The 23,303-nt window shown below is 40.1% G+C and overlaps 1 protein-coding gene across 3 annotated transcripts in view; it reads left to right on the forward strand.

The window, feature by feature from the left end:
• The window catches only part of LOC126299454 (transmembrane protein 183-like), a 99,711-nt gene that overhangs the window by 70,021 nt on the left and 6,387 nt on the right, over positions 1-23,303 (forward strand). For all 3 annotated transcript variants that reach the window (XM_049991372.1, XM_049991370.1, XM_049991371.1), the window contains 2 exons: positions 5,581-5,770; positions 6,938-7,075. In XM_049991372.1, coding sequence (XP_049847329.1) covers positions 5,581-5,770; positions 6,938-7,075 — 328 coding nt within the window. The remainder of the gene's footprint in view (positions 1-5,580; positions 5,771-6,937; positions 7,076-23,303) is intronic.

Raw genomic sequence — 23,303 nt, forward strand, 5'->3', positions numbered from 1 at the left:
GCATTTGTTTCAGGCTGGGGTCCATCATGACTGTCATTTGTGGGTTAAAACTTGCTTATCTTGTCAGTTGGCTAAAGTCAGACGCCACATCCGCAAGCTTCTCAGTTCCTTCGTAGAGCTGACATGCTATGTTTTTTCATGTCCATATAGACCTTGTAGGGCCAGTATTCCCAGTGCCAGGATTGAAATATATTCTCATTGCAATTGACAGGTCTACCCGGTGCGTTGAAATCATGCCTATTATGGACATTAAGACAGAGATTGTTACACAAGCCTTTTTGACTACATTTATTTCGAGGTTTGGGTGCCCGGCAGGTGTGGTAACGGATCGAGGTTGACAATTTGATTCACCTTTGTTCAATAAACTATCTAATTTATGTTGGTTCACTCATCATCATCATCATCTTTTCACCATCTAGCATCCATAAAGCAATGGCATGGTGGAACGCTGGCACAGGACAGTCAAGTCAGTGTTGATGTGTCCCAAGTCTTCCTGGTTGACTACCTGCCACTGGTGTTTCTTGGGCTGTGTACTCCATTCAGAATCGACCTTGGTATTTCACCAGCTGAAATTATGCACAGTGAAACGCTGAGACTTCTGTTGGGCTCACTCTCCATGCACCAAGGAAGCTGCCCTGAAGATCTTTGTTTATTGGTGCTAAAAGTGAGGAACTGCATATCAAATTCCTGACCTTCAACAGTGTCTCGGCATGTGAATGCACTCAATTTTTTTCCTTAAAAAATCTCACTCATTGTACCTATGTCATGCTCTGCACTGGGGTTGTTATAGCACCCTTGCAAATGCCTTACACTGGCCCCTTTCCAGTCTTGGAAAGAGATGGTTAAAGAATGATACTCTTAATTAATGTCAAACCAAACAAGGTTTCCAATGAATGGGTGAAACCATCTTACCCTCTCCTGTCAGATGACACTGCGCAATGGCAGCCTCTCTGTTGGCTGCCGCCTGCTTCTAGGTCATCCCTGGCTGACCAAGCCTCCACTCTGTGGATCAACCCGCCTCCCCGCCATCATCGCCAATGGAGTCAACCAACACAGATCCCCACACGTCACCGCACCCTTCTCCTCTCACCGAGTGCTTCCACTCACCAGTATTGGTGCCGGTTCACACAAGAATGGGGAGGACAATTTGGCACAAGTTCCCTTTTATCCCAGAAATTACACTACAGGAGAGGGGCTGTGTGGTGAAGCAAGCATTTGAAAATGTAATTGAGTGTGCACTATCGTTGTAGCTATGTGATGGACTGTCTAGCAGCATCTTTTGTTATATTTAATGACTTTGTTTTAGTTATCATTCTGGTTTACTCCTGAGGTTTTGTCCCTTGATTTTTGCATCTGTCGCAGTTGTTTAGTACTTATACTGCCTTTATTCAGTTGTGGGTCATACTACCCACAGAATCATTGATGTTGTCAAAAAGTCCTCTGGCCATTCACCACTGTCATATATTTTGTTACATAACCTCAATATTTTTCTTACTCTGTCGTGGTTCAAACATTTTAGCATTTCTCCTAATGTTGTATCGGTATCCACTGCTTTCCTATTTTTCCCTGCAGCTATTGCACTCTCTATATCTTCCATTATGATTGTTGATCCTTTCTTGTCATTGTTTATGCTCTTCATGGATTCAAGTTCCAGAGCTGTTAGATTGTGATCTGTGTCAAATAGCCTTTTTAAATAGTCTTTACATCTCTGCAGGATGTCCTCACAGTCTATGCACTCTATATTTTCATCTTCAGTGTTCTGTAGTAGCATTTCTTGTTCTGTTTTGATTACAAGTTTTAGTCTTTACCCTGTTGTATATTTAATAATTTCTTCCTTCCCTTTCTCTCCTGTTCTTCAATTGAGTTGTACTCTTCTAGCTATTTTTTTCCTAGCTTTCTCTGTTTCTCCACACTGTTCATTGTTCAACATTGTACATTTTTCTTACATCTTCATTGTTCTTGTTTTGAATTTTCTTCTCTCCTCCATCTTTTATATCATTTCCGGTGTAACCTGTGGCTTTTTTGGCCATTTCTTGTTTATGTATGCTATACTTTTCTGCCCTGCTTTTATTGTCCCCTCTTTGAACATATTCCAGTACTCATTGACATTGCTGGGTGGTTCTTTATCTCGTAATGTATTAGTAAGTTCAAGTCATAGAATTTCTGTAATTCTGTCTCCCCTGTCTTACCTTCTCTAGCTCCCACACCTTCACCATGGTGGCATTTTTCAGTTTTTTCATTCTTATTTCTGTATCTGCATAAGTAAATTTTGGTCTCTGTTAATATCTGCACCTGGTAATGTGTGCACTTTCTCGATTCCATTTCTGTACCTTTCTTCTGCCAGTACAAAATTTATTTGGTTTCCATATCTAGCCCATGGTAATTTCCAAGTGTAGATCATCCTCTTATTATTTTTGAACCGTATGTTTTCCACCACCAATTGTCTTTCCCTGCAGAAGTCAATGAGCCTTTCACCTCTGTTGTTCCTCCTTCCAAGGTTGTGACTGCCTACTATGACTCCCGCCTTCCCTTCTTTCAAAATGACATTCCAGCCACCTGTTACTATTTTTCATCATCCTTGATTATAATCCATTATTTTCTCTGTGGTGTTATGTTTCCTCTAAGATTTGGTCATCATGTTCTGAAGTTGGCATATACACCTAGATAATCAATATATCTTTTTACACTCCATTCATCCTTACACCAGTAACATTGTTACTTGCATAGATTATATTTTGCACACACTTAGCCAATTTCTTTGTCATAATCATGCCTACTCCATTTCTTTCTTTTATTTGTTCTCCTGAGTAGTATGTAATGTATTTGTCTGAATGTCCATAACATCTTACCTCAGCAATTCCCACCATGTTCATATTATTCTTTTCCATCTCTATTTTATTTTTCTTCCTGCTTGTAACAGCATTCTGAAATTCTGGGTACCAATCCTTGTTTTGATATTGTACCTCACTTCAAGTTGTCGAGTTGTCATTGTGTCTTACCCCCCCTCCCCCTCTTCCAGAGATACGAATGGGGGCTATTTTACTTCTGGATATTGATGTAAGATGAGAGGAAGCCATATTTTGAATATTGAATTTGAAACTGCGTTATGTGGGGAAAATAATCTGTGGTGGTATCTGCTGCCTTTTACAGTTCTGGAGGCCACCTCTAAGGTTGCAGTCACAGTGGTACTCATATCAGTGGATTCTGCTGACAACCGACATTGGTCGAAGATGGCTGATTTTTTAAAATCTGTACACCAATACATGCACAGTCACAATATAGCCAAGAACATCACCTGAACATACAGGCTTTGGACAACAATTGATGGAATTCGAATCAGTTTGTTTTCTTCGGTCATATCAGCCAAAACGATAAGAAATATGGGCTGTGAAGAACTGAATAGTCTGATCAAAGGAGGAGATTGTGGCATCGTGAGGATGAAATATATCAGGATATAGTTCAGAATGTATATTCTGAAATTGTTGGTTTCTTGAAAACCAACAGTAGGCAAAATCTTGGTTGGATATTTTAGCTGTAAATTATAACCTCAAGAAATAATTGTTCAAGTGAGAATGGATGCTTAAAGTTACTATTGTGGATCTTTGTTTCTGATAGGTTGACATTAGCTGTCTACAAATTGTTACTACTGCTTACTGTCATTTTTATGCTAGAAATGTGTTGCAGTTGTATGAAGTGGTTTGCAAGTGTCGTGTTTGTCTTTCATATGTATACTGAATGACAAATGAGTCATTGGTGGTAAACTGATGCACAACTTCAGATAAATTCTGGAAAATAACGTGTTTGTAACCTTGCTTTTCAATTTCACCATGAATCATGTCGAGTATGTTACAGAAAGTTTCTCCCCTCATCTCACATACTCGTAAAACTTTTATGTTAATTCCAGTAACTGAGGACAGAGGTTGCAGTACTGGCCACATTCTTTTGGGGAGAGATGTAGCTGTCGCATCCATTCAGCATCTTCTTAATAGCAAAATTTGCAGTGCAGCACTCCTTTCCAAGCACAGGGGCAGCGTGGTATGCATCCCACTGTAGGGCGTTGGAAGCTAACCTACTTCAACATAGAATAGATTGTAACCTAACCTAACCTAACCTTACCTTCTTGACCCTCCCCACCTTCCCATGACCATGCTTTGTCAGGTGATGCTATCGGATAACATCTAGTGACGGTGAATGCAACCTAACATGGGATACAGATGGCTTATGTAGCCCTTTGCTCTGAGTCAGATGCTGCATTGCCCGTTGGTCCATGGGAAGTATTTCATTTCCCTCCTACCACACACTCATTCATCTATCCACAATCTGGAGATGCACCCTCTAGGGGTTGCAGGCTCCCCCGAGGGGAGGATTTTATTGTATGCTGTTACAGAAATTTTCTCTTGCCTTGCTTGTTTTCCCTGTTGCTTTTTCTTTTTTTTTTATGATGACCAGTTGTGGTGGTGCAGTGGTAAGGCACAGGACTTGCATTTGTGAGTGATTGAAGTCCCATTCTAGCCATCCAGATTTATGTTTTCCCTGGTTTTTCTAAAGTGCTTGAGACAGATGCTGGGATAGTTGCATTGAAAAGAACACAGTTAATATCCTTTCCCTCTTTTCCAGATCTGAGCTTGAGCTCCATCTCTAATGACCATGTTGCTTATGTGACATTAAATGCTTATCTTCTCCTTTTAGGCTAACAATATTCAAAGTAGCATATGACTTTTCTGCAGAATACATTATATTTTTCATTTGTGCCAGGTGTGTATATCTTTTCAGTAGGTATTTATTACTCTTGCAGTACTCCAAATCCTTTTAATATCTAGCAGGTATCATGATGTTAAATGCCAGCCATTGAATATTGTTATCTGAAAAACCATTCCCTGTTGATTTTTTATTATGATTTTGCTGTTGCAGATGAGTGTAAAAATGTTGTCCCATAACTCTGATTTCAAATTGTACAAGTGGTGTTAGATGTATTTTGGTGTATGAACTGGCAAGAATCTGGTATGGACTATCCATGCTTGTGAAATTTTAATTTAAATTTCAATGTAGTATTATGACATACTGTTAAGTATTTAAAAAGCAGAGCAGAGTGTCTCAAAATTACCAACAAGAATACTTCATGTTGTGGTGATTTAACTTTCTGTGAATTTCTACTTTTATAACACAACCTTCAACATGCTGATCACTACAGAACCTAAGAATATCAATATTATAATGATTATAACTACCTACCATATGGAGTTGCTGACATAACCTAAATGATCACTTCTTTATATTAAGTAATTCAGCATCCCTGTTATACTCATACCTCTGTCACAAACAGCATTGTATTTGTTTCCAATGATAATTGCCTGTCATGTCCTCAGAAAAGTTGTTTCCTTACTACCTGTATAAGAATTATATTTTTATGTTTTCATTTTTATAACTAAATGACTTATTGTGTTGCCAAGACACTGATGCTGCTGTTATAGAAAATTACAGATTTTTTTCTCTGCAGTCATAATCTAGATGCATATTCTCAAACATTATGTTAAGATTCACATTGAACTCATGTTATTGGTGGTGTTCATATGTTGACAGGTTTTATAGGTCAGATATTCCCTTGCCACCATATCTGCAGCCTGCAGCAATGACTCGGCGACATGGATTGAGAACCAGAGTGATCCGTGCATTGTATTTTTTGTATATGCCCATGACTCGAAGGCTTCAGGATCCTACTCTCTCTGAGTCGAGGCTTCTAGACAAAATGTGTGTACAGCAGTGCCACAAGGTAATATTTTTAAAATATTGTAAAATTACTTTTTCAATGGGGTTTTGGTGAAGGGCTGTCACCACCACCATGCAATTTGTAATTTAATGTGTTTCTCTACTACCTGGAAATGATATGTTGGAACATAACTCAAATTGTTTCTGTTGGTAATTATGTACTGTCTTTATTTCATATATAATGCAGCATAATTAATTACACTATTCAGTTCAGTCTGATGCTGTAACCTTCAGCGTCACTTGCCTCCACTACATTTTAAAAACCTCTGTCCACGTAACATCGTAAAGTGGTCAAATTCAACCTAAAATTATCTAGCTCAGTGAAAACATTCACTCCAGTCACCACTGTTGTTAGGTTTTTTGCACTTGTAAAATGATTTTGGCTCTTATATACTTTGCAAATGCTGCCCCACTCTGAACATTGTAAAAATTCGTCACTTATTGAGTGAATCCTCACTTTAAGGAACAGTTAAATTTGGCATCTCTAGTAACAAACTTAGTGCACATTAAATACTTGTGGCTTTAGCAGCTCATTCACATTAGTCATCTGGTACCTTCCTCAGTTATGTGTGTCTGAATTGTATGGATTCAGTTTCATTCAGCTTATGTTGAATTTCTGTATTCCAGCTCCCTTGTAATGTGCACAAGCATTACCAGTGATACCTCTCACAGCTGCCCCCCACCCTTATGTGTAACCGTTTTTGTTTTCGTTACCTGTGCACTCATATCTGTTTGTACTTTCTTCCATTTCATCATGTATTTTTGCAATAAATTCCCCTTTATTAAAAAAAAAGTTGATGTTTTCTGAAAGTTCATGTGTACAGTGTATTACATTACCAATTATACTTAAGGCAACCCTAGATTTTTTGTTACTCTGTTATTATTGTAGGTCTGAATTTCCTCTTTCATTGGCATTTTGTAATTAAATTAAGAAAAACATGTGGCTGAATGTCAAATACAAAGTTAATGTTGGGTGCGTTTTCTTGTATCACTATAATTTTCATAAAGTTAATGTGACAGGTTTTCCTCTCTTCCCATTCCTTGATGTTTCACGGCACTCGGTACCAACACACAACACAATTTTTGGAAGTTCTTTCTGTATATTGAAGTGTGTCAACAATAGGTTTATCTTTGCAGCAATAAAATAACATTTGCATGTTTTATTTTGCAGTATCATTTTGCAATTGGGTGTTCTACATTCATTTTCAAGTTTCAAGATGTGAAGCATATACCTGTACGAGGACAAGAACCTGTCGAAAAGGAAGATGATATTTATGCAAATAGTGATGAGGGAGCCATAACATTAAAGGTAAATTCTAGCACTAAGTAGTAGCTTTTTATTTGGTTATCTTGATAAATGTTGTTTGTATCGTTACTTTCTATGGTAAGCTCAAAATCATTATATTTTCCTTTTTAACTTTTTTGTTGTAGACTTAGTATTAATAAAGCTATGTGTGTTCAAGGTTTTCCATGAATATAGAAGTTCAAAAACACTTGCAGTGCCACTATGAAGCACACAACAGCACTTTTTGTGTGTGGGAGTTGGAATTTTTGTAGTCTTATTAGCAGCTTCTTTGTAGTCCCACTCTTAAGATACCCACAACACATGCTAACAGCTGAATGTAGCAAAGCATGAACCTCTGGGAGAGTTGGACCTTGAGTGTTGACGGCTATTCCAACACAGTTATGATCAGGCCACAAGTCTCAATTTGATGTAATTTTAATTCACCTCAAAAGTTTGTTCTAATAAACACCACAACCTATCAGTGTTTCACGTAGGACCTCTGTGTGTTGCTATATTTGTATGATTAGCTGTTAGAAGTTCCTTGTCAGACTTTCTAATTTGATTGATTGGTTGATGCTACAATTTCTTCGATGAACGGTGGTAGGTATTTTCTTTCTCATACTAAGGCGTGTACCATCAATACACACTTTTGCTATTCAGGAAAGAATGAAAAGATTCCTGCTCCTCTAGTGAATCATGGATGCCATTGGTGGTGAGGCTTGTATGCCTCAGTGAGACAGATAGCCTTACTGTAGATGTAGCTGCAATGGAGGAGTATCTGTTGAGAGGCTAGACAAACATGTGGTTCCTGAAGAGGGACAGCAGTCTTGTCAGTTAGTGCTGGGGCAATAGTCTGGATGATTGATCTTGTAACATCAACCAAAGTGACCTTATTGTGCTGGTACTGCAAATGGCTGAAAGCAAGGACAAACTATAGCCATAATTTTTCCCTGAGGGCATGCAACTATGCTGTGTGATTAAATGATGGTGACATCCTCTTGAGTAGGAGGCTGTCATTATCAAGATAGAGAAAACTGGCATTCTATGGATTGGAGCATTTAATGTCAGATCCATTAATTTGGTAGGTACGTTAGGAAATTTAAAAAGGGAAACGGATAGGTTAAAGTTAGATATAGCGTGAATTAGTGAAGTTAGGTGGCAGGAGGATCAGGACTTCTGGTCAGGTGAATACAGGGTTATAAATATAAAATCAAATAAGGGTAATGCAGGAGTAGGTTTAATAATGAATAAAAAAAAAAAAAAACAGGAGTGTGGATAAGCTACTATGAACAGCATAGTCAAAGCATTATTGTAGGAAAGATACACGAAGCCCACACCCAACACAGTAGTAATATTTTGTTCCATCTAGATCCGCAGATGAAGAAGAGATTGAAATATGTATGGTGAAATAAAAGAAATTATTCAGATAGTTAAGAGAAATGAAAATTCAAGTCATGAGGGACTGGAATTCGATAGTAGGAAAAGGACAAGAAGGGAAAATAATAAGTGAATATGGTCTGGGGGGAAGGATGAAAGAGGCGCCTTGTAGAAATTTTGCACACAGCATAATTTAATCATAGCCAGCGCTTCTTTTAAGAGTCATGAAAGAGGTTTGTATAAATGGAAGAGACCTGGAGACACCGGAAGGTTTCAGATTGCTTATATAATGGTAAGATAGACATTTCAGAACCAGATTTTAAATTGCAAGACATTTCCAGGGGCAGGTGTAGACTCTGACCACAATTTATTGGTTACGAACTGTAGATTATAACTGAACAAAATGCAAAAATGTGGGAATATAAGGAAATGGGACCTGGGAGAAGAAATAAAAACCTTGAGGTTTGCCAATGACATTGTAATTCTGTCAGACACAGCAAAGGACTCAAAAGAGCAGTTGAATGAAATGGACAATGTCTTCAAAGGAGAGTATAAGATGAACATCAACAAAAGCAAAATGAGGATAATGGAATGTAGTCATATTAAATCAGGCAATGTTAAGGGAATTAGATTAGGAACTAAGGTACTTAAACTAGTAGATGAGTTTTGCTATTTGGGCAGCAAAATAATGGATGGTGGTCAAAGTGGAGATGGTATAAAATGTAGACTGGGAATGGCAAGAAAGGTTTTCTGAAGAAGAGAAATTTGTTAACATGAAGTGTAGATTTAAGTGTCAGCAAGTCTCTTCAGAAAGTATTTGTGTGGAGTGTAGCCCTGTATGGAAGTGAAACATGGATGATGAACACTTTAGACAAGAAGAAAATAAAAGCTTTTCAACTGTAGTGCTCCAGAAGAATGCCAAAGATTATATGGTTATATCGCGTAACTAATGAGGAGGTACTGAATAGAATTGGGGAGAAAAGTAATTTGTGGCACAACTTGACTAGAAGAAGAGATTGGTTGGGAGGACATCTTCTGAGACATAAAGGGATGATCACCAATTCACTACTGGAGGGAAGAGTGTGTGTTTGTTTGTTTGTTTGGGGGGGGGGGGGGGGGGAGGAGATTAAAATTGTAGAGGGAAACATGAATACAGTAAGCAGATTCAGAACGATGTAGGCTGCAGTAGTTACTCAGAGGTGAAGAGACTTGCACAGGATAGAATAGCATGGGGAGATGCATCAAACCAGTCTTCTGACTGAAGACCACAACAGCAACAAGGAAAAGATATTGCTACTCACTGTAAAGATGACAAATTGATCTGCAGACAGGCACGCATAAGCTTTCGGCCAAAGCCTTCTTCAGGAAAGGAAAAACAAAACCACACACACACACACACACACACACACACACACACACACACACATATATAAGTGGTCATATGTGTGTGAGGTTTGCTTGCTTGTGTGAATGATATAAATATATTCCAAGACTTACCAAGCGGGAAAGCGCCGGTAGACAGGCACAATAAAATAACACACACACAAAATTATGAGCTTTCGCAACCGGCGGTTGCTTCGTCAGGAAAGAGGGAAGGAAAAGGAAAGATGAAAGGATGTGGGTTTTAAGGGATAGGGTAAGGAGTCATTTCAATCCCGGGAGCGGAAAGTATAGGTATATACGCGCACGCTGTATTCATTCTTCTGCTGTATTCATTCCTTATTTGTCAGTCAATCATTGCTTAATGTTCTCTTTGAAACTCTAGAGAACATCTGGTTCTTTTTGTTGATCAAGGTCCCATCTCCTTAATTTCCTACCTCTCTATATTTCATTTTGTTTTAATCTTCAGTTCATAAGAAATAAATTATAGCCAGATTGTACTTCTGTTCCTGGATACGTTTTACAGTTTAAAATCTGGCTTCAAAATCCCTGTCTTCACATTTCATAATCTATGTGAAACCTTGGTGTGTGCAGGGCTCTCTCCCACATATACAGCCACATTGCACGGTTTTAATAACAAGTGTTTGTGCCAAAGAGTGCCCTGCGCAGAATTCCACCTGGGGGCTTTCGGTTTCATTCTTTTCTCCAGTCCATATTCTCATACTGTTTTTCCATAACTTCCTTTTCTCATACTATCAAATTCAAGGTCCCCATCACAATTAAATTTTGATTTGCAGTAACTGTCAGAATAATTTCTTTTACTTTATCATACATTCTTTCAATTTCTTTTTTATATGTGGAACTGGTGGACATGTAAACATGTACTGTTGCGGTGGGTGTTGGCTTTGTATCAGTTGGCTACAGAAATGCAGTCACTATTTTGTTCACAGTAGCTGACCTATTTTCCTAAATTCACATTCCGTATTAGGCCAGATTCTGCATTATCGTTATTTGATTTTGTGTTCACAACCAGAAGTTCTGCTCTTCCTGTCATTGTATCTAACCTCAACCTATTCATTCCTGTTTTTAAATTCTCTAATCTACCTATCCTGCTAAGGGACCTAACATTCTGAGCTCCAATCCCTAGAATATCAGGTTTCTTTTTCCTGATGACAAGTACCTCCTTAATAGTCCCCATCTCATGATCCAAATGTGGGAGTGTTTTACCTCTGGAATATTTTAGCCAAGAGGGTGCCATCATCATTAAGCCTTATAGTATAACTCCATGTCCTCAGGAAATATAACTGCTGCGTTTTCCTCATGCTTTGTCATTTGCAGTAGCAACATAGCAAGGCCACAACGCCACTTTGGTGCTAGGCAAGTTAGTCAATCATCCTGACTGTTGCTCATACAGATACTGAAATGTCTGCTGTCCTTCTTTAGGAACCATATGTCAGTATGACCTCTCTACAGATACCTCTCCAATATGGTTGCACCTATGGCACAGCTGTCTGTGTTGTTGAGGCATGCAAGCCACCCTACCTTTGCAAGATACATAGTTCTTACCTTATGAAAACAATAAGGACAACTTACATTAAGGACTGTGTTCTGGCATAGATTATACAACAGGGCATGCACGTAACCACAGCCACAAGTTATTGGGTGGAGCTTTTAATATACATATGACATCCTGTAGAACATACACTCAGATTCCCTAGCTTTTTCTTGCCAGGTGTGAAAAAATCCTGCCATAATTTTTAAAACAATTCCATAATTCGAAATTTGAGCATTTTTATCATTGAAGGAGTAGCCATTGAACGTGATTATTCACTAGTAAGGTTGTAAGTCATTGCCTTGTCTTCTTAAGAACCCCAGGTTGATTAGTTTCTTACTTGAGCACCATAGTCTGCATATTTCAGCATGATGAAAAATCTTCAGGAATGTGAAACTAGGTATAGAATAAATTAACATTCTGTATTTGGTGTTACTCTCTTTATTTTTGTGTTATTATCAATCAGCTACTATTATAAACGTCTTCCAGGTGCTCTGAATTTCCAACAGACATAATTGATGATTCAAACAATGGAAAGTCCAGGTTAGAAAAAATCAAAGGGTAGATTGCTACTCACCATACAACAAAAAGACTTTTACATGTTGAGCTTTTGGCCAAAGGGTAGATTGCTACTCACCATACAACAAAAAGACTTTTACATGTTGAGCTTTTGGCCAAAGCCTCCTTCAGAAAGGGTAACACACACACACACACACACACACACACACACACACAAGCACATCTCGTGCACTTTTACTGACTTACTGTAACAGCTTTAGGCTAGGCAATGTGTCAACATTAATGTACAAATAATATATATATATATATATATATATATATATATATATATATATATATATATATATATATATATATAATTTTTATTTTGATGTATTTTTTATACATTTTTGCAACTGGGCCTTTATTATTATTTATTTATTTATTTATTTTATGGCCTTCATTGCACCACTCTAGTCAAAAATACAAAGTTGTAAACAAGTTGTTACACAGGCATGCAATTTGGCTCAACAATAACTTAATATGATATTTAGGTAATATAATTATTAGAGTCTATTCTTATACGGAAGGTGTTTTGCTCTTCTGTCTGCCCAATATTTCCTCATTTTTTCAGATATTTTCTTTCTTTCTTCATCTGAAACCACTCTTCCTGTACTCCTTTTATTGATTTTCATTTGTAGTCTTGTTTGCGGGTCTTGCAGTAATCTGGTTTTCTCTGTGTTGTTTTATAGGTCATCTACTGTAATTTGGAGTTCTTTTATATCTTCCTTAATTTCTGTGATCCATTTAATGTCACTCTTGCTATTCCCCAATTTTTGTATTATTTTTTACTAATTCTGTTTTCTGGAGTTCTCATCAGGTGTCCAAAGAATGAGATGCATTTCTTCCAGATCGTGCTCATGACTGGTTCTATTTTGTTATATACTGTTTCATTTGATGACATTCTCCAATGTCTGTTTATTTTATACTGTTTATTTATACATGTCCTAATTATTCTTCTTTCTATTTTTAGTATTCTGTCAATTTCTGCTGTGTTAGTTATTTTGAAGATAGTTTCAGCTGCATACGTTATTTGTGGTTATGTAACTGTTTTATAGTGTTTTAATTTTGCATCTATAGATAGGCTTTTTTTGTTGTATGTAGTTTTGGTAATGTAATTTGTGTAGTTAGTTTTTTTATTCTATTCTGCCATGATGGCTTCTCATTTAGATTGTATGTTATTATTTCGCTTAAATACACTCCTGGAAATTGAAATAAGAACACCGTGAATTCATTGTCCCAGGAAGGGGAAACTTTATTGACACATTCCTGGGGTCAGATACATCACATGATCACACTGACAGAACCACAGGCACATAGACACAGGCAACAGAGCATGCACAATGTCGGCACTAGTACAGTGTATATCCACCTTTCGCAGCAATGCAGGCTGCTATTCTCCCATGGAGATGATCGTAGAGATGCTGGATGTAGTCCTGTGGAACGGCTTGCCATGCCATTTCCACCTGGCGCCTCAGTTGGACCAGCGTTCGTGCTGGACGTGCAGACCGCGTGAGACGACGCTTCATCCAGTCCCAAACATGCTCAATGGGGGACAGATCCAGAGATCTTGCTGGCCAGGGTAGTTGACTTATACCTTCTAGAGCACGTTGGGTGGCACGGGATACATGCGGACGTGCATTGTCTTGTTGGAACAGCAAGTTCCCTTGCCAGTCTAGGAATGGTAGAACGATGGGTTCGATGACGGTTTGGATGTACCATGCACTATTCAGTGTCCCCTCGATGATCACCAGAGGTGTACGGCCAGTGTAGGAGATCGCTCCCCACACCATGATGCCGGGTGTTGGCCCTGTGTGCCTCGGTCGTATGCAGTCCTGATTGTGGCGCTCACCTGCACGGCGCCAAACACGCATACGACAATCATTGGCACCAAGGCAGAAGCGACTCTCATCTCTGAAGACGACACGTCTCCATTCGTCCCTCCATTCACGCCTATCGCGACACCACTGGAGGCGGGCTGCACGATGTTGGGGCGTGAGCGGAAGATGGCCTAACAGTGTGCGGGACCGTAGCCCAGCTTCATGGAGACGGTTGCGAATGGTCCTCGCCGATACCCCAGGAGCAACAGTGTCCCTAATTTGCCGGGAAGTGGATGTGCGGTCCCCTACGGCACTCCGTAGGATCCTACGGTCTTGGCGTGCATCCGTGTGTCGCTGCGGTCCGGTCCCAGGTCAACGGGCACATGATATTCTAAGGCCTACTTTCTCTGCTATTTCTTGTAGTGATTTCACTTGTTGCCTGGCTTCTTGAACGGTGTTGGCTAGGGGAGCAAGATCATCAGCAAATCCCAAGCAGTTTAGGCTAATATCATCTTTTGCACTTCCAATTCTTATCATTTTTGGATTGTCCTTGTACCATTCTCTCATTGTGTATTCCAGTGCACAGTTGAACAGTAATGTTGATAGGCAGTCACCTTGTTTTAAGCCTGTTTTTATGAGGAATGGTTCCAAAATTTCTTCTCTAAACTTCACTTTTGATTTGGTGTTGGTTAGAGTGAGTTGTATTATTTTAATTAGTTTTGGATGGAGTCCTAGATTTCTTAAAATTTTTAATACTGAAGGTCTGTGGAGACAGTTGTTATAACCTTTAATCACAGTAATTGTGTGGATATTCAACATTCTCTCTTAGAAACAATATCTGATCACATGATTACTACTCAGTCTCTCGTATTCAACTGCCGTGCCGTGACATGCGCCCGGCGCCGTTCGTAGCTAGGTGCCGCTCCTGCACTCAGCCGATTTGCGGAGTGCCTCTATCGCCGTTTCTGCGTACTGTCGTGGCGGCACTGTTAAATGTCGTGGCACTATCACAACACTTTTCCCCCCTTAAAAAAAAAAAAAAACACTCGCTTCCTTGGAGACATGGACAGTGCGGAGACATCCATGGCCTCTTGTGAGGCCCCGAGGAGATCCCGCGGAGAGACACGAGAGTATGGTCGAAAATGTCCAGGACGGAAGCTCGTGCGTGGAACGTGCCTCCTGGATGAGATGATGGGTGAAAACTCTGGAGCAGCATCCATAGGTGTCATGGACCTAGGAGTGGGTTCCAGCGAAATAGGTCCCGGAGAAGGCAGCGTCGCGACTGGGGCCGGTTCCGGCATACTCGGAAGAGGCAGCGACGTCGGCTGCATCAACACGGACGGTAGATCCGCAGCAGCGACAGGACTGGCTTCTCGGGCTGGTGGAGGCGAAGAGGGGCGGTGGCACCGGCGTGGCCCCCACTCGTGGGCGCATCTGGTCGTAATGGCGAACAACCGTGCCATCGCCCGTATGGGTTTCACAAAGCCAGCGGCCGCGAAGAGCCTTGACCACCCCTGGAATCCATTTAGGGCGAGATCCATACCCTCGTGCGCAGACGTCGGCGCCCACCGAGTATTTTCCCGCACTAGGGGACACAGCACCAGGCCTGACAGGGTGAAGCAGGTGTAGTAGAGTGCACGGTTGGCGGCCATCCCAGAGGCGTGAAGCGATAAGAACTCAGAAATTGCAGCAGAGCGTCATCTGTGGAAAAATCACTAAGGAATTTTTTCATCTGGCATTTGAAAGTGCGGACAATGCGCTCGACCTCCCCATTCGATTGCGGATGGAAGGGAGGTGCTGTAACATGATGAATCTCTTGTCCAGTACAAAAATCACGGAAGGCCTGTGAAGAACTGAGGGCCATTGTCCGTGACGATCGTGGATGGAAGACCTTCTAGCGCAAAGATTTTGGATAAAGCCAGCGTCGTCGCCGCAGTGGTGGGTGATGGACATCTAACAACAAAAAGAAACTTCGAGAAGGCGTCAATCAACAGTAGCCAATAAGTACCGAGGAAGGGGCCGGCAAAATCGGCGTGCACCCGTTCCCATGGGTGGATATTCAACACTCTCTCTTAGAAACAATAGCTGATCACATGATTACTACTCAGTCTCTCGTATTCGAATGCCGTGCCGTGACATGCGGCCGGCGCCGTTCGTAGCTAGGTGGCGCTCCCGCACTCAGCCGATTTGCGGAGCGCCTCTATCGCCGTTTCTGCGTACTGTCGTGGCGGCACTGTTAAATGTCGTGGCACTATCACAACACTTTTCCCCCCTTAAAAAAAAAAAAAACACTCGCTTCCTTGGAGACATGGACAGTGCGGAGACATCCATGGCCTCTTGTGAGGCCCCGAGGAGATCCCGCGGAGAGACACGAGAGTATGGTCGAAAATGTCCAGGACGGAAGCTCGTGCGTGGAACGTGCCTCCTGGATGAGATGATGGGTGAAAACTCTGGAGCAGCATCCATACGTGTCATGGACCTGGGAGTGGGTTCCAGCGAAATAGGTCCCGGAGAAGGCAGCGTCGCGACTGGGGCCGGTTCCGGCATACTCGGAAGAGGCAGCGACGTCGGCTGCATCAACACGGACGGTAGATCCGCAGCAGCGACAGGACTGGCTTCTCGGGCTGGTGGAGGCGAAGAGGGGCGGTGGCACCGGCGTGGCCCCCACTCGTGGGCGCATCTGGTCGTAATGGCGAACAACCGTGCCATCGCCCGTATTGGTTCCACAAAGCCAGCGGCCGCGAAGAGCCTTGACCACCCCTGGAATCCATTTAGGGCGAGATCCATACCCTCGTGCGCAGACGTCGGCGCCCACCGAGTATTTTCCCGCACTAGGGGACACAGCACAAGGCCTGACAGGGTGAAGCAGGTGCAGTAGAGTGCACGGTTGGCGGCCATCCCAGAGGCGTGAAGCGATAAGAACTCAGAAATTGCAGCAGAGCGTCATCTGTGGAAAAATCACTAAGGAATTTTTTCATCTGGCATTTGAAAGTGCGGACAAGGCGCTCGACCTCCCCATTCGATTGCGGATGGAAGGGAGGTGCTGTAACATGATGAATCTCTTGTCCAGTACAAAAATCACGGAAGGCCTGTGAAGAACTGAGGGCCATTGTCCGTGACGATCGTGGATGGAAGACCTTCTAGCGCAAAGATTTTGGATAAAGCCAGCGTCGTCGCCGCAGTGGTGGGTGATGGACATCTAACAACAAAAAGAAACTTCGAGAAGGCGTCAATCAACAGTAGCCAATAAGTACCGAGGAAGGGGCCGGCAAAATCGGCGTGCACCCGTTCCCATGGGTGGATATTCAACACTCTCTCTTAGAAACAATAGCTGATCACATGATTACTACTCAGTCTCTCGTATTCGAATGCCGTGCCGTGACATGCGGCCGGCGCCGTTCGTAGCTAGGTGGCGCTCCCGCACTCAGCCGATTTGCGGAGCGCCTCTATCGCCGTTTGCGCGTACTGTCGTGGCGGCACTTAAATGTCGTGGCACTATCACAACAACAGTCATGTGCCTTCTTAAAATCTACAAATGTTATTGCCAGAGGTTTGTTCCGTTTCGTGTAGAATGCCATAATCAATTTTAAACTAATTATCTGCTCTGCATAGCTTCTCCATGGTCTGAAACCTCCCTGATATTCCCCTAACTCCTGTTCTAATTGCTCCTTGATTATTTCATATAGGATCTTGGATAGAATTTTGTATGTGCAATCTAGGAGAGAGATTCCTCTGTAGTTGTCTGGGTTGCTCTTATCTTCCCTTTTTGTGTAGTGGGTGGATGATAGCTTTGGTCCAATGTTCGGGGAATCGTTCTGTTACCCAAATTTTTGTTAGAGCCATATGTAAGGAGGTCTTGACACTGTCACTCACATATTTCCACATGCCTTATAATTTTTTTGTTCTTTAAGAATTTTTTCTACTTCTTGGAAAGTTGGAGGGTCTAGTTTGTTAGGTTTGATTTTTATTGGGGTATTTATGTTTATTTGTAAGGGTTCCTTGGGTTCCTCACAATTCAGAAGTTTGTTAAATGCTTTTGTCATGATTTCTGTATTTTCCTTGTTACTGTGTGTCATTCTTCCATCTTCATCTTTCAGTATTAGTGTAGGGGCTTCTTTTGTTGTAGTTGTTTCCCAAAGACTTTATAGTAGTTTCTGGAGTTGGTTTTATGATAATTATCTTCTATAGAGTTTATAATAGCTTTATGGAATCCTCTCTTGATTCGTCTAATATTTTGTGTGAATTTTTTTCTTTCATTTTTTAGGTAAATGGCATTTTCTTCAGTTTTATGCGTTTGAAACTTTAACCATGCTTGGTGTCTATCTTCATAGAATTTGTCACATTCTGATGTCCACCATGCATGTTTCCTTCGTGGGTTCAAGGGAGCTAGATTCTCTGCTTCTTTTTTAAGATTAGGCACTAGTTGTTTTAGATCATCAGTTAATTTGATGGTTTGTGTTATTTGTTGGTATTTATTATTTTTAATTAGCTGATGTGGGTCAAACCTCCTTTTTATTTTATTAGTTTTTCTGGTCCTCTTCTTTAACGGAGTGAATTTGATTTTAATTTTAACTATATAACGGTCTGAGCCTGTGTCTACTCCTCTCAGTACTTTAACAATGTGGATCTCCTTATGAAAAATGTTGTCCATACAGACATGGTCTAGCTGCCACTCCCCCTTCCTCCAGTCTGAATGTTTCCATGTTTTAAGTTTACTTGGCTTCCTCTTAAAGTATGTTGATTTAGATATAAGGTTGTGTTCTCTGCAGAGTTCTACAAGTCTTTGACCGTTTTTGTTCATAAATTTATGTGGGCTCCATTTTCCAATTATATCTTTATATTTCCTTTCATTTCCCAACTCAGCATTGAAATCTCCCAATAAGATTTTTGCATTATTTTTATTTACTCTGTTCACAGTTTTTTTCTAGAAGGTCCCAAAATATATCGACTTCTTCCTTTGTTTTTGTTAGACAATTTTTTTCATTTGTTGGGGCATGAGCATTTGTTATTGTATAGGTTTTATTCATTGTTTTAAAGCTTAGTCACAATTCTTGGTGATACTGCTTGGAAATCCGTTACTCAATCTGTTATTTTTATGTTTACTAAAAACCCTGTTCCAAACTGGGGACATCGTTTCATTGCCCTCGGTCTTGGTTTCCCATTATAAATTCTGTATCCTTGTGATTCGAATGGGTCCTGTGTGGTGTTTCTCATTTCTTGGATCCCAGTTATTAAAATTTTTTGTTTATTTAGTTCATCTGTGAGCTCCTCGAGTTTTCCGGTCTGAAGTAGTGAGTTTATGTTGTGTGTTGCTATATAATTTATCTGCTCATGTTTAATCTTCTTTTTGTGTTTTAGTGTGCATTTTGATGGCTGCAAACGCTCCGATTCGTTGCTGTCTTCTAGTTGACTACCCACCGAATCCGATGTAGCCTTTTCCTGCCTTTTCAAGCAGGACGGCGGAATTTTTTTCCTAAAAGACCTTTCCATTTTTGACTTTCGAAGGTTGTCAGCCTTAGTTGCAGCAAGCTCTGATTTACAACTGGGCCTACTAAGCCATGGAAAATTCAAAATTTAAAATAACTTGCACCTTTTTCAATTATTCTATTTGGTTACTTTTCAACTGTCTCAAAATACAAATAATTTGTGAAGGGAATAGCATGCTTTTAAATTATCTTCCATTTTTTGAGTATTTTTAGCAGTTTATGTTCTTCCTTTGCTGAGTAATTTATGAGCAGACTTATTACTGTCCACCACTTCATGTTATGATAACTTATCTTCAGTTGGCAGACATATGTTGTGGAACGATTTCAACAAGACTTGGTACACACATCATTTACCATCTGGAGAGAATCACTATGGAGATAAGAACCAACCACCTCTCAGAGGGGTGGGGGTGAAAAATCAGTGTAGCCCACAATGTGAGAATACTCGTGGTTCAGTTATCCAGTATTTGATAATGAGAACACTTAGAGACTTGCAGCAAACTGTACACATAATTTCAATGCTTTAAAAAACTTTTTCTTGCTGACGACCCCCACAAAATGATGAAAGGAAGAAAAGTTTATTGCATACTACAGTTTTGTTGTTCATGCAGTAAAACTGCCACATGAAGCATGACATTGTAATTTATTGCTTCCTTACTACTGACAGTGTTCATGACACATTTTGCAGACAATATTCACATATACCTCTAAATGTACAGGAAAAATTACATCATTGTATGACAGTTCAGGAGATACAATGTCATAAACACTGAATGCATGAAAAAGTACTACATCATGCTAGACATTTAATTCTATTACTGTGTTGCTACTAACTCTATTTGCAGCACTTTCCACAGGCAGTATCCACATTTTTTGCTAAATGTACCAACAAAAATATGATAGTTCAGGTGATAAAATGTCATTAATGTTAAGCTGTGTGAAAGTGAAACTGCAGGGCGAAATTCACTAGACATAGAAGTGAAATATGTGTACAAATACATGTGAAATATGTGTGAAATATCTTTGACCTGTGTGTATGAGAGCAATGCCATGGGTAAAAAAAATCATTCTAAACCCCTATAATGATTTCAATGCAGTTTGGAACACACACTAGTTACAATCTGGAAAGAAAAGACAGACAACAAAGTGGACCTATAAGAATCCTGTTTTGACTGATTGAGGCATGAAACCCCAAAAGTGAAGAATCCAGAAGACATGGGTGTCTTTATAACTTTATGTACACATGTGTTGCAACGCAGTGGGTATATAAATAATTAGAGTTGGAATTATCTGAGACTGGTAGAAAGGTCAACAAAGTGTGTTAGTGTTGTGTGTGTTTAGTTTATGGTCTAAAAGGGGCATGAACAGCGTCAGATATTGAGTGATCATTGTGAAAGACATGGAGATTCCACATATGCATGTGAGACAGCATTATAAATATCTGACAGAGTTTGAAACTGGCCTCGTTGTGGGTTTTCATTTGGCTGGCTGGTTGAATCATAATTACACAGATTTGTGGGGCATTGAGATGTGACAGTGATCTGATGTTGGACTGCATGGGAACATGAGGGTAAGCATACTCGTCATAAAGGCTCCGGCTGACCATGGCCGATTCCCACAAGGGAGGAGTGCCTTACTGTGCACGAAGCACATCGTAATCCCTTCACATCTGTGCCTGTCACCCAAGAATGGGTAATGAACTTCCTGCAACCTTCTGCGTCATCTCACACTGTCAGCCAGAGACTAGCAGCAACTGGGCTAGATAGTTACCATCAAATGTGTAGGCTGCCATTTGAGTGGTCCCATGGCCGGGAAGTATACAACAGATAATGATGAATGGCATAACTTTGTGTTCACTGATGAATCACAATTCTGCACTACCACAGATGACTATCATCAGCAAATATGGTGGCAACCTGACAAGAGGTCCCCATTCTTCAAATGTTTAGGAGAGGCACAGAGGAGAATAGATGGGGGGGGGGGGGGGGGGGGGGGGGGGGGGGGGAGGGACAGGTGGAAGAGGAAATTGAGCAATAGAAGATTGGACTAATGAATACCCAGGCAACACTAGGCATAGTGGTGTGTGCTGCCATATGGTATGAATTCAGGTCATATCCCTTTTCTTACCAGTAGATCTGTAATCTACAAATTAATGTTATTGTTCATGAGATCTAGTCTACAAGTAATAATCCACAACTTGCAAGTGGGTGTAATCAGTAACCTTTGCCTGCACTCACAAGTTCTCAGGTAATAGTTTGGTAAGATGATATCAAGTTCATTTTAACTAAATGTATTCTGCATTCCCTAATGAGCAAATGTTTTATATCACTGCATCAAGTAGTCATGGACCAGTGCGTAACATATTGTATCAAGGAAGTTCACCCACACCAGTGTTTGTGTAGTCAAGTATACCAGCAATTAATCCTTTATACCATGAACCTCAGGTTTTAGGCCTTGAGAACACAAAATCCTGCAAATTTTTAGTCTATTACCAACATAAAGTCTGTTTCTTCTGAAAATTTGAGTCTCTAGCAAACACAGGCTTTGTACAAACTGTGGCAATTGGAAAAATTTCTGTGTTGACAGTCTGCTGAAAAACAGAGCTCTCGTGCTGCATGAATGCCTCTACTGCCTCTTACACAGTGTGTTCTCCTACACAAAAACACTCAGCCTGGGAGGCGTGGGTGCACCACCTTATACGTGCTCTCCCCAAATCCACTTCTGTCTTGAACTGCCCTGTGTAAAATGTAGACATAGACATTTATGTAAATTTGACAATTATGACATCAAGGTTATTACAACAGTTCTTTCCTTCTTTCCGTGTCAGTCATTTTGAGACCTTAGTCAGTTCTACATATACTGTATCTATTTTAATCTCCAAAATGGTAAATTGATCAAACTTATATGAAACAAGACAAACCTGCCTTAATATTATTTGACTGCTTAAGGGCCCACATCATTTTGAAGTAGCTACTTATGCACTTTTTATTGATGCTGCAAACTTTACACATGTCCTGCAGACATCTATTTAAGGATCTAGGGATCCTCACAGTATATATATTCCCTTATGAAATTTGTTGATAATAATCCAACCCAATTCAAAAGTAATAGCAGTGTGCATACCTATAACACCAGGAGAAAGGATGATCTTCACTATGCAGGGTTAAATCTGACTTTGGCACAGAAAGGGGTAAATTATGCTGCCACAAAAGTCTTTGGGCACCTACCAAACAGCATCAAAAGCCTGACAGATAGCCAACTAACATTTAAAAATAAATTAAAAGAATTTCTAGATGACAACTCCTTCTACTCATTGGCTGAATTTTTAGATATAAACTAAGTAAAAAAAAAAAAAAAAAAAAAAAAAAAAAAAAAAAAAAAAAACTTAATCATTTGTGTCATGCAATATTTTGTGTAATGTAATTTCTTGTACAGACATCTTTTATTAACCTGACACGTTCCACATCATTACGAAGTGTCGTATTCATGATCTATGGAACAAGTATTAATCTAATCTAATCTTACCAGTTTTCAGTTAGTCAGTTTTCAGAATTGCCAATTCAATTAAATCTTTATTTTACCAAGAAATTTATCTTCTGTTTACAAAGGAAGAAGTTTACATAGGAAGATAGATAATGCAATACCTACATCATGTTGTCATCTTACATGTACATGCTTGCAATATTGCATTGTGGCTTAGTTTGTTTATTGCTTACTTTTAAATTGTTTTGTTGTGTCTGAAGTGCTTCATGAATGACTAAGATATTTTGTCTGAATGTAGCTGTTACCAGTAGCTAGTATTTGATACAGTGTGCACATTTTAGATTTACAGATGTAACAGGAATTAAAGTTTTGTTAATTAGTGTAATAATTTATTTACTTTCTATGCCATAACATTGTTAGTTTTCATCGTGGAGTGTTGATGAGCTCATCTAATCAATACAAATAAAAATGAGCACTCAAATTTTTCATAGCATTGATGTATCATACAAAACTTGAGTTTCATGGGATGCTACCACCAACAATCAAAGCTACATATTGGTTTTTCTGTAGACAGTGTGTACAGAACTCAGATTTCT

Source organism: Schistocerca gregaria, chromosome X (assembly GCF_023897955.1).
Source record: "Schistocerca gregaria isolate iqSchGreg1 chromosome X, iqSchGreg1.2, whole genome shotgun sequence".
Taxonomy (NCBI): Eukaryota; Metazoa; Arthropoda; class Insecta; order Orthoptera; family Acrididae; genus Schistocerca; species Schistocerca gregaria.